Source organism: Sapajus apella, unplaced genomic scaffold (genome assembly GCF_009761245.1).
Source record: "Sapajus apella isolate SASKATOON/1434 unplaced genomic scaffold, GSC_monkey_1.0 scaffold128, whole genome shotgun sequence".
In the NCBI taxonomy this organism is placed as follows: Eukaryota; Metazoa; Chordata; class Mammalia; order Primates; family Cebidae; genus Sapajus; species Sapajus apella.
In genome coordinates, this window is record NW_022437068.1 from 2,148,828 (window position 1) to 2,170,613 (window position 21,786).

Sequence of the window (21,786 nt, forward strand, 5' to 3'; positions counted from 1 at the left end):
TCCTACAAGGGGGCCACCTGCCCAAGGCTGGGTGATGGGCCGAGGGCATGTCTAAGGAACAAGGATAGGACATAGGCAAAGCCACAGCTGCTGGGGCAGGGTAGGAGCCAGTGTGTCTGGTCAGCGGCATCAGCCCTGCCCCCCGGGGCCTCCAGGACTGGGAGACTCATCAGCCAGAAGCTCCAGGAGGAGCCTGTCTCCATGAAGACAGGCACCCTTGGTCCTGAGAGGGGCACCTGGAGAGCCAAGACTCAGCAGAGGGAACACGGGGCTGTGTCCAGGCCCCAGGCCTAACACTCGGAGTCTGAATCCCACCTGAGCCCAGAGGGGGCCTTGAGAGGAGCTACGTCCCTCATGGACCCCAGTCTCCTCTGCACATGGGCCCCCAAGCCCTGCACTGCCTCCAGGGTAGTTCCCAGGGTCTCTCCTCATTACCTCCTACGTGAGTGCTCTATAAACTGGGACACACACATGCAAAGGTGACATTAATTCCAGCCACAGCATCCCAGGCCACACGTGGCCTGGCCCTCCCTGAGAAGTTGCTCCTGCTCAGGAACACCCTGTGCACTTCCCACACCATGGATCCTCATCGCCCTGGCCCACGAGGCCGGGAATGGCCCATATTACAGATGGGGACGCAGGGAGAGAGCCAGCAGCACGGGCGTGACTGCCTCTCCTCCACACAGTTCCTCCACAGGGAGGCTCAGCACAGCCAGGAAGGGTTTCCGCTCCCTGAGGTGCTGGTAAAAAGGATTTCAGGTGGATCTGGAATAAATGATGAGTTTTCTCATGTAACATACAATGCCCTAGGCAGTTTTTAAAAATATCTATCACTAGGAAAAGAGGAAAGATGAAACGGTAAGAAAAATTGCTCGTTTATAGGTCCCAGTTGGCAAAGTAAGAGGGGGATGTGCCAGCCCAGAGGTACAGCTGAATCCTGAACATCAGGGGTCCTAGGACTTACCCAGCACATGCAGTCCCCTGCCCCCACCAAGGTCCACAGAGCCCCTGACACACAGACCCCACACTCCCCATCCTGTGCTGATGCCAGGGGCCAGCCGCCTGGCGGGGGGTGCTGGGCTCGCCTTCCTGGTGCCTGCTCAGTCTAGACTTTCCCCAAACCACCTGGCTCTCCTCTAACTCCAAGCAAAGCCCACAGCCTCTTCCTAGACATGGTTTACCCCACTCCAACAAACACACATTTGAATTCCCCTCCTAATTCCCAGCCCAGCGAGTGGTTCAGTGGGGCCGACCCCATGCTCCAGCTCCAGGTGTGGCCAAGTGAACAAGGCTGGCCAATCAGCACATGGCTCCTCCATGTGATGGAGACAGTTTCAGGAATAGCCATGAGCTCCGGGTGGAGCAGGGGGACTGAGGCTGCTGAGGGGGCTGGAGCCTCCACACAGGAACATGTCCTGGGGAAAGGTGAATAGGACATGGCCACGGGAGTGTGGGAGCCCCTGGAGCCAGCCACTCTGAAGCCAGGCCATGGGATACTCACTGACAGTAACCACAGAAATCCCTCTTACTTGAGTTTCTGCCATTTGCCACCCAAAGGCTCCTGATGGATATGCTGTTACAGCCCCACCTCCCTTCCCTTCCCAGATGTTCACATTTCTCAAGTCCTAGCACATCCTGAAGCCCAGCCCTGTGCCATGAGAATCCAGGGGAGGAAGGGGACAGAAATAATCTCTATAGGTGTCTCCAGAGACACCACAGGCTTTATTACCTCATTCTGTCCTGATGGCCACCCTGCAAAGCTGGAATTATCAGCCTCATTTTACAGAAAAGGAATTAGGTTCAGAGAGGTTAAGTGGTCTGCCCCAAGTCACACAGCCACTGGGCAGCAGATAAGGGGTTCCATGGAGAGTGGTGGATCCTGTCAGGGGAGGTACAGAAAAAGGTTCTGATTACCCCCAGATCTTGGACCCCACATCCACTGGGCCCACCTGGTCTTGGGGAGCTCCTCTGAGGCAGCCCGACCTCTCTGCAGCCCAGAGACGGTCAGGGGGCAGAAGCCTGAATAAGGAAGGGGGCTGGAGAGACTTGATGGTGTTTCTCTCTTATTTGATAATGGAGGGCAAAAGGGAGGAAAATGCTGGGTTATCGTGGGGCCACCGAGAGACCTGAGAGACAGGCAGCGAATTTCAGCCAGGGCCTGGTGATTTAAGATGCACCACTTCCCTTAGTAATCATTCCAAGCAGATGCCAGGGATGTCTTGACGAGGAATGAAGTCCTCGGAGCCAATGAAACGTTTTTCTATTAGCCGTGCTCAGGTCAGCCCCCTGCTGAGCCACAGGGGTTGCTCTGACAGGACCCTCATCCCTCGGAGGTCAGGCCAGTGCGGCAAGGTCACACCATGGGAGACAAAGGGGGAAGGGACATCTCTGGTGCAGCCTGAGCTCCTCGGAGCCCTGTATCCTGAGCTCACGCTCAGGAAATGGGATGCACAGGAGAGGGAAAAGCCAGGGCTCCTGGGCTGGGCGGTCTAGTGGGCAAATCCTGGTCCCTCAGAGAGTCAACACCACACCTGGCCTGGCTTCCCCACCGCCCTGTTCACTGCTGCAGTCCTGCCCACAACCTCACCAGCCATGCCCCGACTTTCTTTCAGCCAGTGACAAGTCAATTCACTGACAGCCAATTCATAGAACAGTCAATTTGTAGAATGACAAAGTCATTAAAGTACTTGCTTCCTTCCCTTAACCTTTTAGCTTTAGTTGACTGGTCCATTTTTGTCTTCAAAATGGCATTTGATGGAATGTTATTTGTCTCTGTCCCAGCTGCCTACTGTGGTGGCGGGAGGCAGAGACAAGTATGGTGACTGTGTCATCAGGAACGCTGCTGGCACAGGGCAGAGGAGGGCAGGAGTGGCCATCAGCAGGGCTGTCCTGCAAGCCCAGGGGAGCAGGAAGGCCCACCTGAGAAGAGGCCTGGGCTGGGGCTGGGGCCCTGGTTCTGAGAGGCATGTGAGGACAATGGATAAGACCCCCGCTTCATCAGCCAGCTGACATCCACCACCTGCTGGCAGAACAGGGTCTTAAACTCAGAACCCCTGGGGGCCAGCCAGGCCCCAGCTGGCAGCAAAAGGGGCTTGTGCTGCCTTTCTGGGGTGAGGGGCTGATCCCACTGCCCCTGGTGGGATTCAGCCTTGGACGGAAGGGGCCAAGGTGTCTCAGGTGTCAGGGAGGGGAGGGCAGTACAGGTTGGTGACCATGTGTAACACCAAGGAACTGAGACTGGGAGGTCACTGGCTGTCTGCTGTCCTCTAGTCACCAGAGATCTTGGCCTGTCAGACCTGATACCTACCCTTACCTTTTTAAAATTAAACTTTATTTTGAGATAATTGTATATTTATTTGCAGTTATTAAAAAAATACAGAGAGATCTTATATACACCGTTTCCCCCAACGGTAACATCTTACAAAACTATAGGACTCCATCACCACCAGGATACTGACACGGCACTGTCCCCCCAACTTAGGCAGATTTCCTGTTTTGCTTATACTGTGGAGCCTACACACATGATAAGCCTGCATAGAACTAAACACACACATGCACACACAAACAGGCACATACAAGTACCACCACAGTTAAAATACACAGTAGCTCCATTATCACAACGATCCTTTGTCCAGCACACCCCTCCTTAAAATCAGAGCTTTGCACTATCCTCTTCTCTCTTCTCAAATGAAGTTGACGTGTCATGTGATCTATCTACACACATATTTAAAACAGAACCAAGAGAATGTCCGGATGGTAACATTACAAAAAAAGAGGAAAATAATTTAGAATAAAATAAAGGGTAATTTGTCACACTAATGGTGGGTGGGCCTATCCTTTAGTCACCTGCCTGGTCGTGTGACAATGGGCGCAAACCCAGATGGATGCTGGAGTTCTCTGGGGTCTCTGGCACCATGAGAGATGCCATCCCTGGTGATGCAGTGCTCTGAATGGTGGCAGCTCTTGGCTGAGCTCCGAACATATCAGAGTCTGATCCTCCCTCAACTTCGAGAGCAGTTGCATTCCTGGAAAACTCAATGCATATTCAAATCATACAAAATGCATTTTGTGGTTTAGACGTCAAGAGGAGTGAGGACTGGACTCAGACAGCTGCTCGTAGATTTTCACACCCATAAACACCTGTGTGGATTCTTGGTGGGGGGCCTGCCCTGCACCGCCTAGGCTGTCAGTTTCCCTGGCCCCACTCCCCCACGCCCTCTGGCAGCTCTGCCTGCATTTGGGGCCCACTTGCAAACAGATGCTGACAACTGTGCCCAGGACTGACCTGGATGGAGAGCCAACCAAGGTGACAATGATGAGGCTCAACGCATAGGCTTCCTGGAGGTGTGTGTGTGTGGTGGGGGTTCATCTTGGAATGTTCAGGCCCAGTCCCGCCAGCCTCCCTTCTCCTTCCTGGGGGAGACACAGAGGGTGTGGCTTCCTTCATGGAGGTCCCACTGTAGGCAGCGGGCCAGGGCTTTCCTTGGAGAGAGACCACCACCTCCTGCAGAGGCTGGCTGGTCACACGTCCCCCAAGTTGAGCATTTCACTGGCTCAAATCCAGAACCACAAAGCAGGGATGGGAAAATAAACTGCTTTGTGTTACCAGCTTGCTGAGGGACCACTTCAATGATGAAGCGCTCATATACATGCACAGAAATTCACCGAGGACCCAAAGGAACTGGACACAGCCGTGGCCTCTGGGCAGAAGAACGAGAAGCGAGGGAACCAAATCGAAACTGTGCAGCCTTTTTTTGTGCCATGTGGGTGAATAATCTCTGTTATATGAATGCATTTAAAAAACAACAAAGATGTAAGCATCCCTTTTGTAAGCAAAACTTCATCACTCACACTCTTATTCAAGAAGGGGACATTTAACACAAGATACCACTTTACACCGTGAGGATGGCTATTCTTAAAGACAAACAGAAAATAACAAGTGACGGCGAAGATGTGGAGAACCTGGGACCCCCGTGCACTGCTGGGGGGAGGTAAAGCAGTGCAGCCGCTGCGAACAGCAGGACGGCGGCTCCTCAAAAAGCTCCACACCCAATCACATCTGACCCAGCCATCCCACTTCTGAGTACATACCCAAGAGAAATGGAACCAGGGACTTGGAGAGGCATTTGCACACCCATGTTCACAGCAGCACTAGTCACAATAGCCAAAAGGCGGAAACAACCAAATACCCATAGATGGGTGAGTGGACGAACAAAATGTGATTGATCTGCACAATGGAACAGTGTTCAGCTTTAAAAAGGAAGGAAGTTCTGATCACTGCTGCGGCACAGATGAACCTTGAGGACATGATGCTCAGTGAAGTAAGTCAGCCAGGGAAGGACAAATGCTATCCCATTCCACTCACATGACGTCCCTAGGGCAGTCACATTCACAGGAGAATAGAATGCGTACTGTGGAGCCTACATACGTGATAAGACTACATAGAGCTAAACACACACATACAGGCACATACAAGTACCACCGCAGTCAATGGTGGCATTTGTATATGCCTGTGTCACATTCTACTCTACTCAGTCAATGGTGAGCAGAGTAGAATGGTGGAAAGTAGAATGGTGGGCGCCAGGGGCTGGGGATGCCAGATGGGAGTTTGCGCTTGCAGGGCAGAGCCCTGTTTGGGAAGGTGAAGAAGTTCTGGAGATGGATGGTGTGTTGGCTGCACTACACTGGGAACGTACTTACAGCCACTGAAGTGTATAATTAAAAAGGACTAAAATGTGGGCGATCTGCACAATGGAACAGTGTTCCACTTTAAAAAGGAAGTTTTCTGTCTATCTTACCACAATTTTAAAAGTGGTGATTTGTGTCTCGTCAGGCCAGGCCCTGCAGGGATGCCAGAAAGCAAAGGCAGGACTTCCGGGCAGCTGGAGACAACAGAGGGGCTGGCACGGGGTCTGTCACAGGGAGGACTCACCATGCGGGAACTCCTGGAGGGGACCAATTTGCCTGGGGGAGTCAGGAAAGAGGTACAGGTTGGACTGTGAGGTCTGAGGCGAAGGGGAGGAAGGGCACTCCTGGCAGAGGAGCCAGCATGGGCAAGAGTGTGGCGGGGTGAGCCCTCCAGGCAGGGCTGGGCAGGGGGTGGAGCGTTGTGGGAACAGGGGAGGCCAGGAAGGGTGGGAGAGAGGGCCTCGCCCCAGAGTGCCTAAGAAGAGAGGTGCATGTCTCGGAAGGGGTGCCCACTGCCCCACCCTGTTCTCGTCCCAGCTCTATCTAGAAGCAGCTCTGGCGGGTGTCATCAATGTCTTATTTACTGTTCCTCTCTGGACGGTCAGCTCCATGCAGGCAGAGCTGGCCTGGCCCATTTACAGGCATAGCCCACAGGCCTGGCGTGTGTCAGGATGTGGACTAGGTGTCCAGTGACCACGGTGGGCTGAGTGAATGAACGGGTGAGTGATCAGCAGACGGGGCCGTGGGAACGAGCCAGCATGCCTGGAGCTGCTGTGCCTGGCAGACACCGCTCCTCCCACTCTCAGCCCCCTGTGTGTCGCAGCATAACCAGGAACCTTCCAGATGAGGTCACAGGCCCAGAGAGGGCAAGCAGTCTGCCCAGGGTCACACAGTGAGGCAGGGACAGTGCTAGAACGGAGCCTCCCTGTCCTGCTGTGTAAGGCCCCAGGCGGGCCAGGGCCTCAGAGACAAAGGGGCAGCGTATTTTCATCCACTCTGCCTGCAGGGAGCCTCCTGGGGTAAGAGTGAGAAGTGAGAGAACAGGAGCCATCCAACAGGCTGGAAGGAGAGGGAAGGGTAGACTGGGCTGTGTCATCAGTAGGCTTTTGGGTCAAAGCAGTAAGCTCTAAGGTGAGCCCGGGAGCAGCTTATTCAGCACCCAGGAGCAACGCCTCCTAAGCCCCCACTGGTGGTGACAAAATTGGTCTGGTTCACAGGCACTGGGTGCTGGGCTCCCAGCCACTGTGGGACAAGTACTCTTGGCACCCGGGACAAGCGGGCTGGGGGCAGCCGTGCCGCAGGGGCAGTGGCCAACATTCCATGCAGTGCTTGCAGTGGGGGAAGGGGTGGGGAGGGTCAGAGCCTCGAGGCTGGGAGATCTGGAACCTGCTTGGGGTAAGGCGCCAGGCCCCCCAACACCTGGACCCCCTGACGGCCCTTCTCCCCTTCCTCATCCCATCTCTGTGCACTGGGTGGCCACTGGCCCCACCCACAAGGGCGCACAGACCTGGCCAGGGAGGAGCGGGGTCTGGAGTCAGGCAGACTCACTGGCTGTGACCCTGAGCAAGGCCCTTCCCTGGAAAATAGGATGACATACAACCACCCTGCCAGTGTTGTGGGATTTAACAAGATAAGGCCCTTTTGTTGTTATTCTTAGAGACCAAGTGAGCGAGTCAGCGCAAGGAGGCAGGCCAGGGCCCTGAGGAGAGGGTGCCAAGTCCTTCAGGGGTGCAGAGACCTTGCGGGGCTTCAGCAAAGGGCCACCAGGGAGGGACAAGGATGGCTCAACACTTGCTGAGCTTGGGGCCCAGCCTGCCTGCTGACGCGCAGGTAAGCCCCAGAAGGGGAGTATCAGCCCTGCTACACAGAACAGGAGGTCAGGCCCAGTGCCTGTGCTTGGGTACTTGGAAAAAGATGCTGACCACAGGCTGACCGAGGCCAAGCAGGGTCCTGCCCGGGGGCTGGCACCAGTCCAAGGCTTACCCTTCCTCTGACGCCCTGGGAGGGCCTGGATGCCAGACCTGTCCTTCACGGATCCTTTGGTGGAAAATGGTGGCAGGTGGGTAGATCAGAGGTGGGTGCTTGCCTAAGCCGATGCTTCTTGTTGCCTGCCTGTCCAGCAACTACCAGAAAAGTCTGTTCCTCTCAGTCTCTAAAATTCACCCCAGACAGGGTCTCTAAGTCCCAACATTGTGCCAGGCCCGTGCCAGCTTTGGGTATACAATGGGGAGCAGACCTGGGCCCTGGCCTTGCAAAGGAGCAGAGGCAGTGGCCAGGCCTCTGAATTTTCAGGCCCCAGGCTCATGACACCCCCTCATGGCTGGGAGGTCCCAGTGCAGTTCGCCAGCCTCCTTAACCCCCAGTCTCTTCATATCTTTAGCCTCCAGAAGAACGAGTCTCTTTACTCTAGGGCTTCCATGAGCAACCCCACCCCCTTTACCTCTCTTCCTGGCCCAATCTGCTCCAGCCACACCATCCTCCCTCTGTGGCACAATCCTGCCAAGCATGCCCTCACTGGACCTTGCACTTGCTGTCCCCTGCACCCAGGGCCCCCACACTTCTCCTGGATAGTTCCTCCTAATCATTTAGATTTCTGTTCAAAGGCTACCTCCTCCAGGAAGCCCTCCTTACTTCCTGAGTAGCCACACAGTTCACTGGACCTATTACCATTGGGCATTCTACCATCTTCATTTCTCTGTGTGCTTCTCCCCACAGTATCCCCTGAGAGTTGTACCCTCTCAGGGGTTCCCAGCACTGAGCTGGGCACACAGCAGGTGCGCTATGAACATTAGCTGAATACAGGGAAGTGGAGACCCAGGCCTGGCTGTGTGACCTTAGCTGCATATCCCAGCCTTTCAGAGTCATAACCAGGACCTTCCCAATTGCCTCCTGGGGCTGTAAAGGGCAGATGGGTGCTACAGCATTCTTGGAAAATAGCCCAGTGCTGTGTGGGTCATTCATAGTGACCATTTTTTGTTTTTTTTTGAGACGGAGTTTCGCTCTTGTTACCCAGGCTGGAGTGCAACGGCATGATCTTGGCTCACTGCAACCTCCGCCTCCCGGGTTCAGGCAATTCTCCTGCCTCAGCCTCCTGAGTAGCTGGGATTACAGGCACGCGCCACCATGCCCAGCTAACTTTTTTTTTTGTATTTTTAGTAGAGACGGGGTTTCACCATGTTGACCAGGATGGTCTCGATCTCTTGACCTCGTGATCCACCCGCCTCAGCCTCCCAAAGTGCTGGGATTACAGGCGTAAGCCACTGCGTCCGGCCCATAGTGACCATTTTTAACAGTGATCACTGCATCTGCATGGCAGGAAGGGCTACTGGTCATCACATGTGCTTGAGAGTAAAGACTGGGCCTCAGGTTCCCCACCTGCGTCTCCCTCTGTGGGCTAGGGCTGCTGTTCCTTGGCATGCAGCCCAGGCCCACTGTCCAGCAGATGCTCATAACTGTGCCTGAAGAACTGAGCCAGCCCAGGTGACAATGGTGAAGCCTCAACGCACAGGTTTCCTAGAGGTGTGTGTGTGGACTATTCCAGGCCCAGTCCCACCAGTGTCCCTTCTCCTGTCTGGGGGAGACCCACCAGGGGTGGGCTTCCTTCACGGAGGCCCCACTGCAAGCTGCAGGCCAGGGCTTCCCATGGGAGGGAGACCACTACCTCCTGCAGGGGCTGGCTGGTCACCATGTCGCCCAAACAGAAGGAGGAGAGGGGCCAGGACAGTTCCAGAAAGTGAATGAATGAATGAGCAGGCATGGGTGGGAGAGCGCCCCACTCTGACCTGGCCAAGCAGCCCGCATCTCACACACCACACACTCCTCACAGCCTCACTTCCTGCGTTCAAGTCACAGGATGAGACGTGCCCACAAGGACAGAGGGTCCACATGCAGAGGATGAAAAGGACGCTGTAGTTACAGAAGTGGGGGCCAACCCTCATTCAGATACCATTCGTGAAGCTGCCAGTACAGCAATGACCTTGAGTGTTAGCAAGCTTGATTCGGATCTGATTCTTGGAAGCCTCCTGATGTTCCCCCATTGGGTTAAGAAATCTTCTCCTGCTTTTGTTGTCATCCTTTGTCCTGTCCAGTGTGCCACCTTCACAATGGACTGAGCCCTTAATGGGCCAGAGTTTCGATTCCATAAAGCTCTGTTGGGTGCACACCAGTGGCCCAGAGAGTGGAAGGAATGAAAATGGAGCACGGGGAGCAGGGACGGTGGGGTGGCGAGGGCCTGCCGTAGGGGCTCCTTCCGGCTCAGGGTAGCCTGGCCATGCCATGCACAGGGCCACTGCGGTAAGTCTGTCCGGATCTGACATGCGGCACTTTGGGGAAGGGACAACACTGCCAAATGTAAGGCAGGACGCAGCTGTGTGACCCAAGTCAAGTTCCTTCCCCACTCTGAGCCTCGGTTTCCTCCTCTGTAAAATGGGATCAATAGTATCACATTTTGCAGTAGATGGTGAGCCCCAATGAGGCAACGAAGCATGAGAACACTTTGCAATCAAATTAGGCAGCTCTGTAGTGGCTACAGCGCTGCTGTCCAGAAAGTGAAACATCCAGAGATGCTCAATGCCCCATCTCCTTCCCACACTGAAAGGCGGGTGACAATAAGGTCTGAGCAGCAGCAGGTGCTAGGAGAGCCTGGGCCTGGGATTTGGGTCTGTCCTGGGTTCTGGGTGGGGAGTAATGGTGGGGAATCACAGGCTTATCAAGTGCTGCAGATGACCTCAGGCAAGACCTGCTCTTGGTTGCAAAATCCTTCCGTACAAACAGAGCCACCCCCTCCAAGTCTCTTTGGTATTTCCAGTGCCAGTAAGTTTGACGGCAGAGTGGGGATGGCCTGGAAGCCGCAATGCCCAGGCTGTGGGAGCCTGAGAGCTGGAGAACAGCGGAAAGACCCACAGGAAAGGGAGACCATGAGTGCTGAGCCCCCATGGGCCAGGACCTTGCTCAGGCAGGAAGGCAAGACGGGCTTAGTCCAGGAATCAGCAAACCCACCAGGGCCATCAAACCCATCAGGGCCATGTGTTCAAATGCAGGTGGCTGGGCCCCCAACCGATTGAAGCAGACTCTCCAGGGAAGAGCATTGAAATTCATATAGGAACATGGTTCCTAAAAAATTGCAATCTGTTAGGCTTGGGCAATGCAGCTACAGTGAATAGCTGCATCCCGGAAACATCAACCACACCAGAACATCAAAATCATCGGGAAAATGAAAAAGATCCTGAGGCTTAGCCCTCCCTCAGACCTAGAAACCAGAATGTCTGGGGGTGGGACCCACACATTTTGTTTTTTTTCTTTTTACTGCTCCTCAAGTAATTCCAGTATAGAGCCTGGGCTACAACCCCCATCCCAGGCTAGTATAGCAGGGTTCCAGTAGAACTGTGCTGAGCCTCAGTTTCCCTATCTCTAAAATGGGGGTTTTAGTGCCTGCCTGGACAAGGCCTTTGTGAGGATGACACTTTTGAGCACTGGAGGCAAGCAGGCACTGGGCCAAGTCATCTGAATATGAATTGTCACATTTCATCCTCACAACATCTCCCCTCCCCAAGGGTATAACAGCCCCCGGAAGTTTAGAATTTCTCTAGCATCAGGCTCCTGGGCCCAGGCAAAGGTGTGGCAGGGAGGAGACAGCTGTCTCAGGAGGACCTATTCCCTGCCACTGTGGTAGAAGTTCCACGCTGGGAAAAGGTTTACTATTTGTTTCCAAAAATATTGCCAGGACCTTGCCACAGGGAGTGAGAACTTCGGTGTGTTCTGCTCACATCGACAACCCAACCTGTGAGCTTCTCCACTAGAAAAGCAAGTGAGCATCACAGCGAACCGGAGGCCACCGCCAACCCCTGCGGGCTCCCGCCTGGGGCCGCTGACGCAACAGAGGCAGAGGTGTGTTTACTTTCCTTCAGTGGAGGCGAGGGGGAGCTGTCACTCTATCAGGGGCTCCACAGGCCCTTGCCATGGTAAGGGGCCTCCATCAAGTAGGGAGGCCTTAGGGTAGCCTCCAGAAGGCTTCCCACATATTGCTCCAGGCCTCCTTTTCCTAGCTTTGCAACTGAGCATAGGTCAGGAGGACTCAGCCCTGTTCTCTAACCTCCTAAGGTCTGAGGGCACTGCACAGCCCCAAATGAATGGGCCCTGGGCAAGTAGACTAGGGCAGGTAGAGACCTGAGGCTGGGCCTCAATCTCTGCAGCCTAGGGTCCCAGAGGAGGACAAAAGTTTCTCCTCCTAGAATAGCACAGTGCAGAGCCCCAGAGAGCTGCGAGGGAAGCTGGCATTCGAACCCCACTGCCCCCTGGGAAGCCTGGCTTAACGAAGCACAGGCTTTGGTTTCCATAAATACCCGGGCCTGTGATGTCACCGCCCCGTGCAGACTTTCACAGCCTCTGCTGCTGGCGTGAGGCCCAGCACACAGACACTCTGCTGCCCGCCCACAGAACACCTGGGCGCACAGCTGGACACTGATGCCACCGTGCTAGGGACGGTGGGCTGGACCTTCAGCTGCCCCTGGAGGATGTGGCATCCTGCCCACTGCCTCAGTTTGCCTGTGACCTTCTATCAGGCATGGCTGAAGGGCTGGCCATGGGCGTGCAGGGCAGAAAGGCTTTTCCCAGACAGACAGGCTCCAGGCTAAACCAAAGCCAAAACAGTAGCAGCCGGTCTGGGCACCCTGAATGTGGATCTGGGAGGGGGGATACCTGCTCTCAGAGTTGGGAATTTCACAGCCTGCTGAAGACCTGCTGACTAATAGCCTTTTTCTCATCGTCATCACCAACAAACACCTCCGCTGCAGGGGCCGAACGAACGCTGGCATCCCTGCCGGGTAGTCAGCTCCCTCTGCAAGTCACCTGCACCTCCATCTTCCCCTCCCCCACACGAAGCCCCTCATTCCAGCTCCCAGCTCAGCCGGACCCCTCTGGCCTCTGGCTTCAGGCAGAAACCTGCCACATATACTCACAAATAGCGTCTTCTGCAAGCCATCCTGTGTGAATCCGTTCTTCCCTGCTCTGGCTCCCTCTCCAACAGGAAAGCTCAACGTGTGTGCAGGAGGAGCAGGAGGCTCAGGCAAGAAGTGGAGGGGAATAAAATTAAATCGCGGGGCGAGTCACATTCCCGGGGGCGGCGGGCTCCTTCAGGGAGGCTGGAGCGGGAGCAGGGTGGGGGGGCGGGGGCGGCGCCAGCAGCAGGCTGTGCAAAGCCCTGGCACGTAGCGCGCGCTTACACCGTGCCCAGGAGTGAGCGAGGACGTCGAGTAACCATGGTCGCCAGGCTGGGCGGGGGCGTCCACCTCGCTGCTACCTGCGCCCACCTTGGGGTCCGTGGTGCGGGGCGCGGGGAAGGGGAGGGGAGGGCCGAGAGGAGGCTGCCCCCCGTTTGCTCTCGCAGCATCCGGAGGAGGGGCGGGCGCACCAGAGCCTCCCCCCCGACCCCCCCGCGCCCAAGGAGCAACGTAGTGCGGCCGTGCCGGACCAATCGCCGAGGTGCTGGTCGCCATGGCAACAGCAGCATCAGGCGCGGCCGCCCAGCGGCGCCCTCACTGCAAAGTCACACACCCGGCGGGTCGTGGGGCGTCGGCCCCCTCCTGGCCGGTGCTGGAAACCTGGAAGTCTGTTGCTAAAATGCACGCGCCGCCGCGCGGAGCCTATGATGACACTGCTTTCCAAGGCGGCTTCTCGCCCTTCGGCACTGAGACACGCGAGCCACGGAGGTCACGGGGCTCTGGCCCTGGAGTGAGGCCCGCCGACTCCAAGGCTGGCTCTGCCACTGAAGGGCGATGAGACCTTGGCAAGCCGCGTCTCTCTTGGGAGTCTTGATTATGCTACTCTGAAAAGGATCATAACAGCTATGCCACAGGGTTCCAGGAGGGCGCACCACGCCGGTGGCTGCACCACGGATGGCAGAGCAGTCCTCATTTGTGCCAGTCGTGTCCCAAAGGGGGCTGCACGGGGCTACAGAGAATTTCTGGTCTACCTGTGGTGCCTGTTCATCTCCCGAGCACCTTCCATGTGCCGGGCGAGTATCTGCCCTCATGATGTTTACAGTCTAAGGGGGAGACAGGAAGTGTGCAGATATATGATTGCGCGAGGTCATAAGGATCAGGATGAAAAGAGAGCAGGAAGAGGGGAGGCAGGGAGCCTGAGGGAGGCGGGAGGGAGGCTTCTGCCCTCAGACGGGGTGTTTGGGGAAGGCCCTCAGTGAGGCACGTGTGGCTGAGACCTGAATGACACAAGAAGCAGGGGAGGAGCTGGCGTCAAGGCAGTCAAGGCAGCTTGCTGAGGCAGAAGGCAGCCTGGTGTATCTGGGTGACCACAGGAGACCAGCGTGGTGCAGTGGTGGGACAGGGAGGTGGAGGAGAAGCGCACATCCCTCCTCGGCTCCCACACCCACCTTTACCACACAGATCTCTCTCTTCCTATCTGATGCTCATCTGATCCTCTCTGCTTCCTCATCTGTAAACCGGGAATCCCAGACCTACCTCAGAGGCATTTAGATAATATTCTTCTGTGCACGGTAATCCTCAAGACAACCCCAATGAGGCCTAATATTATCATCCTACTTCACGGAGGAGGTCACTAAACTCAGAGGTTCAGCAACTGGCCCAAGCCACACAGCTGGCAGGCAGTGTAGCCAGGGCAGTCTGGCTCCAGAGTCTTGGCTCTTGCTTCCTTGAAAGCTGCCTCACTGGGAGGAATAAATGAGAGAGGGAGTGGATGAGACTGGGAATCGGCTGGCTATGGCTGGCAGCCCGCAGGGCCATTTTCCTTCCTCTTTCCATTCTCTCCGGACTCACACGCACTGAATTTAGAAGGAGTGATGCTGCATCCTTGAGTTCCATCATTGATGGTGGAGGAAATGAACCTTGAGGGGTGAGTAATTTGCTTAAAGTTACACAGCAAAGAGTAGCAGAGGTGGGACTAGGACCCCACTCTTCCGGCTCAGTGTCCTGGTAGGAAGCAGGGTTGGAGCTGTGGCCTCAGGTGGCTGAGGTGAAGGCATCGATCAGAACTACATGATGCTTCCCGATCTGCCCTCTCCTGGTGAATCCGTATGCATGACCAGTCTTCCTGCAGCACGGACCTCCCTCCCTGAGGCATGTGAGGAATTCACATTTCTGTGCGTTAACATGCTACAGAGCCCGCCCCACTCCTCTCCGCACTGGAGCTTCAAAAGATTTTAATAACAACAAAATGCAGCCACCGCATCAGGAGGGCTCACTTTGTGTCAGGTCGGATTGTTTCACCATCTCAGTGAATTCTCAGATGTGCCCTATGAAGTGAACATAATTCCACTCTTGCTTAGATGGGCTGTACCACATACGGGGGTCTCCCATCAAGGCAGCAGCAGAACCCAGGCTCTAACTCGCAGCCTGCCTTGGGCTAGAGCAATGCCCCTCTCAGCCGCCTTGCTCAAGTGGCGATTCTTCTCACTTCCATCTTCCAGAGGAGGAAACAGGCTCACAGTGGTGAACTGGATGCCTTGAGTGTGGAGCACCCCACATCCCTTTCCTGGGCTTCCTCTTTGCTCCCTGGGAGGCCCAAGGCATGCATCTGCACATCCGTTGCTTCTTCAGCACTTCCTCTTATAAATGTACACTCCTTTTCCTTCCATGTTATGCTGTTATTTCAAAGTAGGGGAAATGGCAAGGACCCTGGCATTCAGATACAAAGGCCAAGATTGTAGGCTTTTACAAAATGTCATTTACAGGGCACTTGGGCAGTGCCTACAACCCACCTGTGCTGTTCTGACTTCTGACATTCAGTATCCGACGCAGAACCAGGCACAAAGGAGGCTCCAAAAAGCACTGAGCTGGGATTCGAACTCTGATCTCTGACTCTGGAACCCACAGGTTCATCCCTTCAGGCAGCAAGAGGTCAGAAAGACTCCGCAAAGGGGCGTGCCCACCTGTGCAGGCTGGGCTTCACCCACCTCACAACCCCAAGCCCTCGTCATCCAATCTCAGGGTAGATTTGTCAGCCCACCTCCCAGATGTGAAGACTGCGGTCGTAAGAGGGTCCTGATCACACAGAAAGTGGCACTACAGGACTTTGGATGAAATTGTCCACTTTCCTTACTTTTTCAGCTATAACTAGATGTCTGGAGTGGGAAACGGGGGCAGCCAGCCTTGGGGTTGCTGCCCTGTGACCCGGGTTGTATCAAAGAATCACCCACCCTTACCCACCTCTGCGGGCTGGGGACTAGTGCACAGTGGGAACCCAGCATTCGGACAGTGTTTTCGTCCTCTGGGGTTTCTGTGAGTGCCCAAGTTCACCCCTGCTCCTGCCTCATCATTGTGGATTGCAGGAAACCACCTGGATCAGAAGGAGAAAGCAGCTGCTCACATCCATCTCCCCTCCCTCAACTGGAAAATTCCACCCTGCAGGCTGGCAGAACATTCCTGCAGATCGGCTCACTCCTGCAACCTGCGGCCATCTGTCCCCAAGGTGGGAGGAGCACAACAGCATTTGGGAAGAGGGAGGACGGAGAAGGTTGCAGCACGCAGTCCACAGATCTGACAGTCACAGAGCTCTTCAAGGCAGGGAGCCCTGAATCCCAGGGATTCAGGGTCTTCATCCACAGCAGGGAAGAAGGGAATCCCCCCAGCCCCGCTGCTCTGTTCCAACTGGGGAACTGCAAAGCCATCAACACTCTGACTTTTCAAATCTCAGAACCCCACAGCCTTCAAGTCTGGGGACTTTATTTTCTTTTGGCCGAAGTTTTACATTTTAAAAGAATGACGTCCTAACTGCACAAATGATAAGAAAATTTATTCTCCTTAAAAAAAAATGACACCCCCTTTACCTTCCAGCCCCCTAAGTCTTATTCCCCTTTTCCATCTCTGCAGAGGCGACTGCTGTCATCTGTCTGGAGCGGATCTTTCCAGAAATTTTTCTATATATATATATATGCCTATAGAAAATATGAAGTATTACACAGACCCTTAAAAATGGCATCACTTAAAGAATTTATTTTCTTTTTTAAAAAATGAGGTCTTGTTATGCTGTCCAGGCTGGAATGCAGTGGCTTTCACAGGAGCACCCATGGGTCAGTGATCTTCCTGCCTTAACCTGGGACTATAGGCATGCACCACCAAACGTAGCATATTATGACATTTTTTATAAAAGATTTAAAATATGCCAAAAGGCATAAAGGTGAATACCATGAACTCTAATGTACCCCCAACCCACTACAAGAAACAGAACATGGAGAGTGTGGTGGAAGCCCGGGGTCACTGCCTCCGTTACGTCCCCTGCACCATGGGGATGGGAGCAGCCCTGCCCTGCTCCCATCCCCATGGTGAATTCACCCTGTAGTGAATCTCCTGCATAGTGAGGTGTCCACAAACCACATAAACACTTGTGCACGTTTTTAAACTTTACATAAGTAGGATCACATTGCATATCTTTTTCTGCAACTCTTTCCCCAATCGGCGTTATGTCTGGAAGACTGAATCACGGACTCTCTAATCCACAGACTCTTCCATGCTGAGTTTCCAAATCACAGGCTTTTCTAATCATAGACGTGGGCTTAGGCTCTGGCACTGGGGGGACCTTGCTGGCAGGCTTTTGCAGGGCCCTCCTAACATCTCTGCCCAGCCCCACCCCTCATGTGCAGGTGGCTCACGAAGGGAGGAAGCAGCCGGAAGCAATTATCTCTGGAAATGTGTGTGGGCTTCTGGAAGCTTGGCAAACACCTCCCTCTGCAGCAAACCAAATATTAATGAGGTGCCCTGTCCCCTGTCTTAGGGGAGAAGATCAGACCCTGGCCCTGTAACAACTGGGCAGCAGTCCCTGGTATGCTCCTGAAATGGGGCATATCCACTGCTTTTTGATGCTATTTTGGAGTCCCGGCTGATGGAGATCGGAAAGCCACGAGGGCTGGCATTGGGCCCCACTTGCTGCCTTGCCAGGTTTGCTGCTGAGTGTGCCAAGGACGGCCCTGGCCCATGGAGCCTGCTGGGGCCGGGGATGAGTGAGGGAGCTGTGGCCCTGCAGACACTCCCTGAAGGAGCTCACGCTGGCTGGAGGGAGGGGGCGTGGGAGACAGACACTGCTTGATGCTTCGGCTGCTGCAGGACTCTTGAGTCCTGCTCCCCTGGGGAGAGATCCAGTGAACATGAGCACAGGGCACCTAGAGCAGCCCCTGTGCTTCTGAGCCTCCACTCAGGAGCCTGAGAGGCCCCTGCAGGATGCAGGGGGGTGTAACATGAGTGAGAGAAGGCATCACTAAAACGTGGTGGTCAATGGCAGGACAGGATGGAGCAGCCACAGACACTAAATGTGTATGGGCTTCTGGAAGCTTGGCAGAGAAACCCAGAGGTGCTGAGTCCCCATGTGCAGAGATAGGGCACCAGGACATGGACTCTCTCTCACACCCAAAGGCTGCCATACCTCTCCCTTCTCCCCTCAAACCCTGCACCTCTCAGCAGGCCATGTAGCCTGGAGGTGAAGGCCAGGAGCCTCCTCTGCCACCAGCTGTGGGACTTTGGAAGGGCACCCCACCGCAGCCCCTCATCTAGATGCTGGGACTAGCAGGGTGTCTGTGTCCACCTGCAGGTAAGAGCTGCGTGAGTGCACGCAGGTGGAGCAGACAGACCAGGGCCCGTCCAGCCTCGTGGTCTGCCGGTGTTCGCTTTGCTGATGCTGTTTCAGAGCCAGGCTGGGTGGCTGGGGAGTTCACAGGAGGGACATTCATGGGGTGCTGGATCCCAGAGGCTTGGGCCGGGCAGGGCTGGTGTCTACTTCTCCCAGCTGTCCCGGGGGTTCCTCCAAGCCTGGCGTATCTGTGTTCATATTGGCCTAATATATTTATCTCAATTTAAAATAATTTTCACTAAAGCAGAACTTTTCTATCAGCATTGTAAATTGTGTACCCCATGTTACAGTCACTTTCCCCCACCAATAAACATGCAAGACTGTGCTGACCCAGCCTCCACGGGCCGGCCCTGCTCTGCACCTGCCCTGTCTGGCACCCCAACATCAGTGCAGGGTTTCCCACACTGGGACACCCAGGGCCATGTGAGGGCCTCGGGGGAGCAGTGCTTCTCTCTAATCGTACTACTTTGAATGTGTAGGGCGGGGGTCCCACTGGCTGCCTGGTCCCACGCCTGGGGCCCTGAGCCTTCCCAAACCACAGAGCAGTCCTGATGCTCCATCTGCCCATTTCTGCATCCATAAGTGCTGACCAACGCTTGCTTTGGGTCAGGCCCGGGTCAGGCATGGGAAACGAGGAGCCAAGGCCCCATCTCCTGCCTGGAGGAAGGGAGCAGCGTGCCTTGAGCCCGTGGTAGACACCCAGCACATTTCCTGCCCAGCCCCTCACCTCCTTCTGGTTACCGCCTCTTTAATCTCTGGGACTCTGGGGGAGCCAGGACCAGGGCAGGACTCAAGCGGGGCTGTGAGAGGCAGGCCCAGATGTTTGCCAGTGTCATGGAGAGACAGAACATCCCACCTTGGACCTGAGCTTACACCTGAGAGATAGAAGTCCCTGCTTTACTGGGGCACCCATGGGGAGGGGCCTACCTGAGAAGCTGCAGGTTCTCATCACCAGAGCCCAAAGCCAGCCACGCCTGAACCTGGAAGTCATGCTACCCATATGCCCCATTTCACATGAGCCAGTTTGAAGTGGGCTCAATGTCACATAAAACCAAATGTTCTAATGCAAGTACCTTGTAATAGTTACAATACTGAGTGAACATGATCACCATTACAGTATGGTGAAATTGGCTGTTTCGATGGAAATATAGATCAATTAATACTATGTAAAATGAGGGAAGGAGGGGCAAGGTTTCTGAGAAAAAGAGATTCAGCAAGGAAAAACAAGCTTCCTGGAGGACAGGACGTTGAAGCAGAGTCGAAGGATGGGTAGCAGCTGGCTGGGCAGACAGTGCATGGAAAGGTATTGCTTACAGACGGAACAACGTGTGCAGAGGCTCAGAGGTGAAAGCAGCAGACAGTCATGAGACTTAACCTGCCAGACGCTTGAGCTTCATGATGAGGGTAATGGGGTCCCAGAAGGTTTCTGAGCAGAGGAGGGATGTGGTGAGGTTTGTGATTAAATAGATCCCCTCAAAGATTAACGGTGAGAGATTAGAGGCTGGGGTACCAGAGGAGAGCATGGGATGGTGACTCTGGAGGGAGGAGGAGGCCTGCACTGAGGCATGAGAGCGGGGATGCAGAGAAGAGGTGTTCTGGGGAGAAGTGTGGGTGGGAGAGGAAAGACGGGGTGGGGACAAGGCATGGCCAGGTTCCTGCTCTTCCACTGGGTGGGTGGTGGCACCCTTTGTCTGTACAGGGACACAGGCAGAGGTGTAGGGTGGAGGGAGAGATGATCCCTGCCCTCTTTTGGATGTGAGGAAGACCCCTGGGGAATAGTCCAGGAGGCTGTGAGGGTCTGACTGGAGGCTCAGCCCTGCAGGAAAAGAGAGGAGAGAGTGTGAGAGGTGAAGAGCGGAGGTCAGGCAGAGCCCTGACATGAACATTTAAGGGAACAGCAAAAGCCACTGCAGGGGTGGGAAGAAACCCAGGAGGCATCCTCATCCACAGCTGCCAGCCTACCCTCCATGGCCGCTCCCTCCCTGCCTCAGCCTCAGCCTCAGCCTGGGAACTGGGCTGTGCTCCCCTGCCCCCGCCTCGCCACTGTTCCAGGGGATCTGCCATCTGTCCTGACCTGCCACAGAGACTCAGGCCCTGCCCTCCTCCCCGGGGATCTGAGCTAATACAAGAACAACATTCTTAGCAAAACAGAATCCAAAGTAAGGGCTAAGCTTTATGCTCAGAGATGTTCTTCACAGCATTATTTTTAACAACAATAACGTGCTAAAACCTCAAACAAATGTTAGGGTAAATGTCCAATATTGGGAGCAGGGATATTATGCAGCCTTTAAAAGAGATGTTTACAATGTTTGGCAATGACCTTGATGACTGCATTAGACGCAGCTTACAGCGGTGCATGTTCAGTATGAACGTGACAGTGTGTCTGTGACACACAGCTAGAAAAACGTCCGGAAGGACACGCAGACATGCCACCAATGAGTTGGCATCTCTGAGTGGCAGAATTACTGGTCAACTTTATTTCTTCAACTTAACTGATTTGCTTTTTTAGAGACAGGGTCTTGCTCTGTTGCCCAGGCTGGAGTACGGTGGCACCATCATAGCTCACAGAAGCCTCACACTCCTAGGCTCAGGCAATCCTCCCAAAGTTCTGGGACTTCAGGATTATGCCACTACATATGGCTAATTTTTCATTTTTTTTTTATAGAGATAGGGTCTCCCTTTGGTGCCTGGGCTGGTCTCAAGCTCCTGGCATCAGGGGATCCTCCCACCTCAGCCTCCCGAAGTATTGGGATTACAGTCTCATGCCACCAAGCCTGGCCTCATTTTTCTTTATTTTTTAAAGTTTCTACAACGGGCTTAATGATAAATTAAAAAGTAAAATATATTACTGCAAAAATTTTTCAGTCCTCTAAAAGTTACTGAAAACATCAATGCACTAATTCTAAAAGGAAGAGGAGGCTGGGATTCTGCAGGGGCCTGTGCACAGGTTGGGAGCCGGATGTGGGTTTGAATCTGGCTCCACCACCCCCTGGCTCAGCGACCTTGGGCAGGTCCTCGCTCCTCTCTGAGCCTGCCTCTCCTCTAAGAATCTATTCTAGTCTACCCGTTCACAGAGAGCTGACGTGAATACCACATGAGTGAATGCACTCAGTGTGCTAAAAAAGTGGGTGACCCATGACAGGTGCTCCATAAAGGAGACCAAAGACTGCAGGGGTCGGTAGAGAGCAGGGCCGCCGGGCAGGGCGAGGGCTGCAGGCTGCGCACTGCCCACCTCCATGGGTGCAGTCCCTTATCCTGGAGTGGAAGCAGTGGCCCCGCGTAGTGCAGGGCAGCAGCTGTAGTTCAGCACGTGGTCTCTGGAGTGCTGCATCCCAGCTCTGTCACCTACTAGCTGTGTGACCTTGGGCAGCTCTCCAAAACTGAGGATAACAAGGGATCGACGCATCGGTCGGCTGTGACAGTTAATCTAATGTGTGCAGGTGCTAACTACACCAAGTGGCTGCCGGGTGCCCACCGTCGCCCCGCACACTGCCGGGTGCCCACCGT

General features: G+C 54.7%; 1 protein-coding gene across 3 annotated transcripts in view; it reads right to left on the minus strand.

The window, feature by feature from the left end:
* Window positions 1–21,786, minus strand: part of IQSEC1 (IQ motif and Sec7 domain ArfGEF 1) — a 372,639-nt gene that overhangs the window by 158,883 nt on the left and 191,970 nt on the right. Inside the window, exon 1 of one of the 3 annotated variants that reach the window (XM_032262305.1) lies at window positions 12,645–13,077. The exons of 1 other annotated variant lie outside the window; for it this stretch is intronic. In XM_032262305.1, the coding sequence (XP_032118196.1) occupies window positions 12,645–12,667 (23 nt within the window). In that variant the 5' untranslated portion in view covers window positions 12,668–13,077. Of the gene's footprint in view, window positions 1–12,644; window positions 13,078–21,786 lie in introns of those variants that run through there. One more of the 3 variants, XM_032262303.1, reaches the window with a different exon arrangement.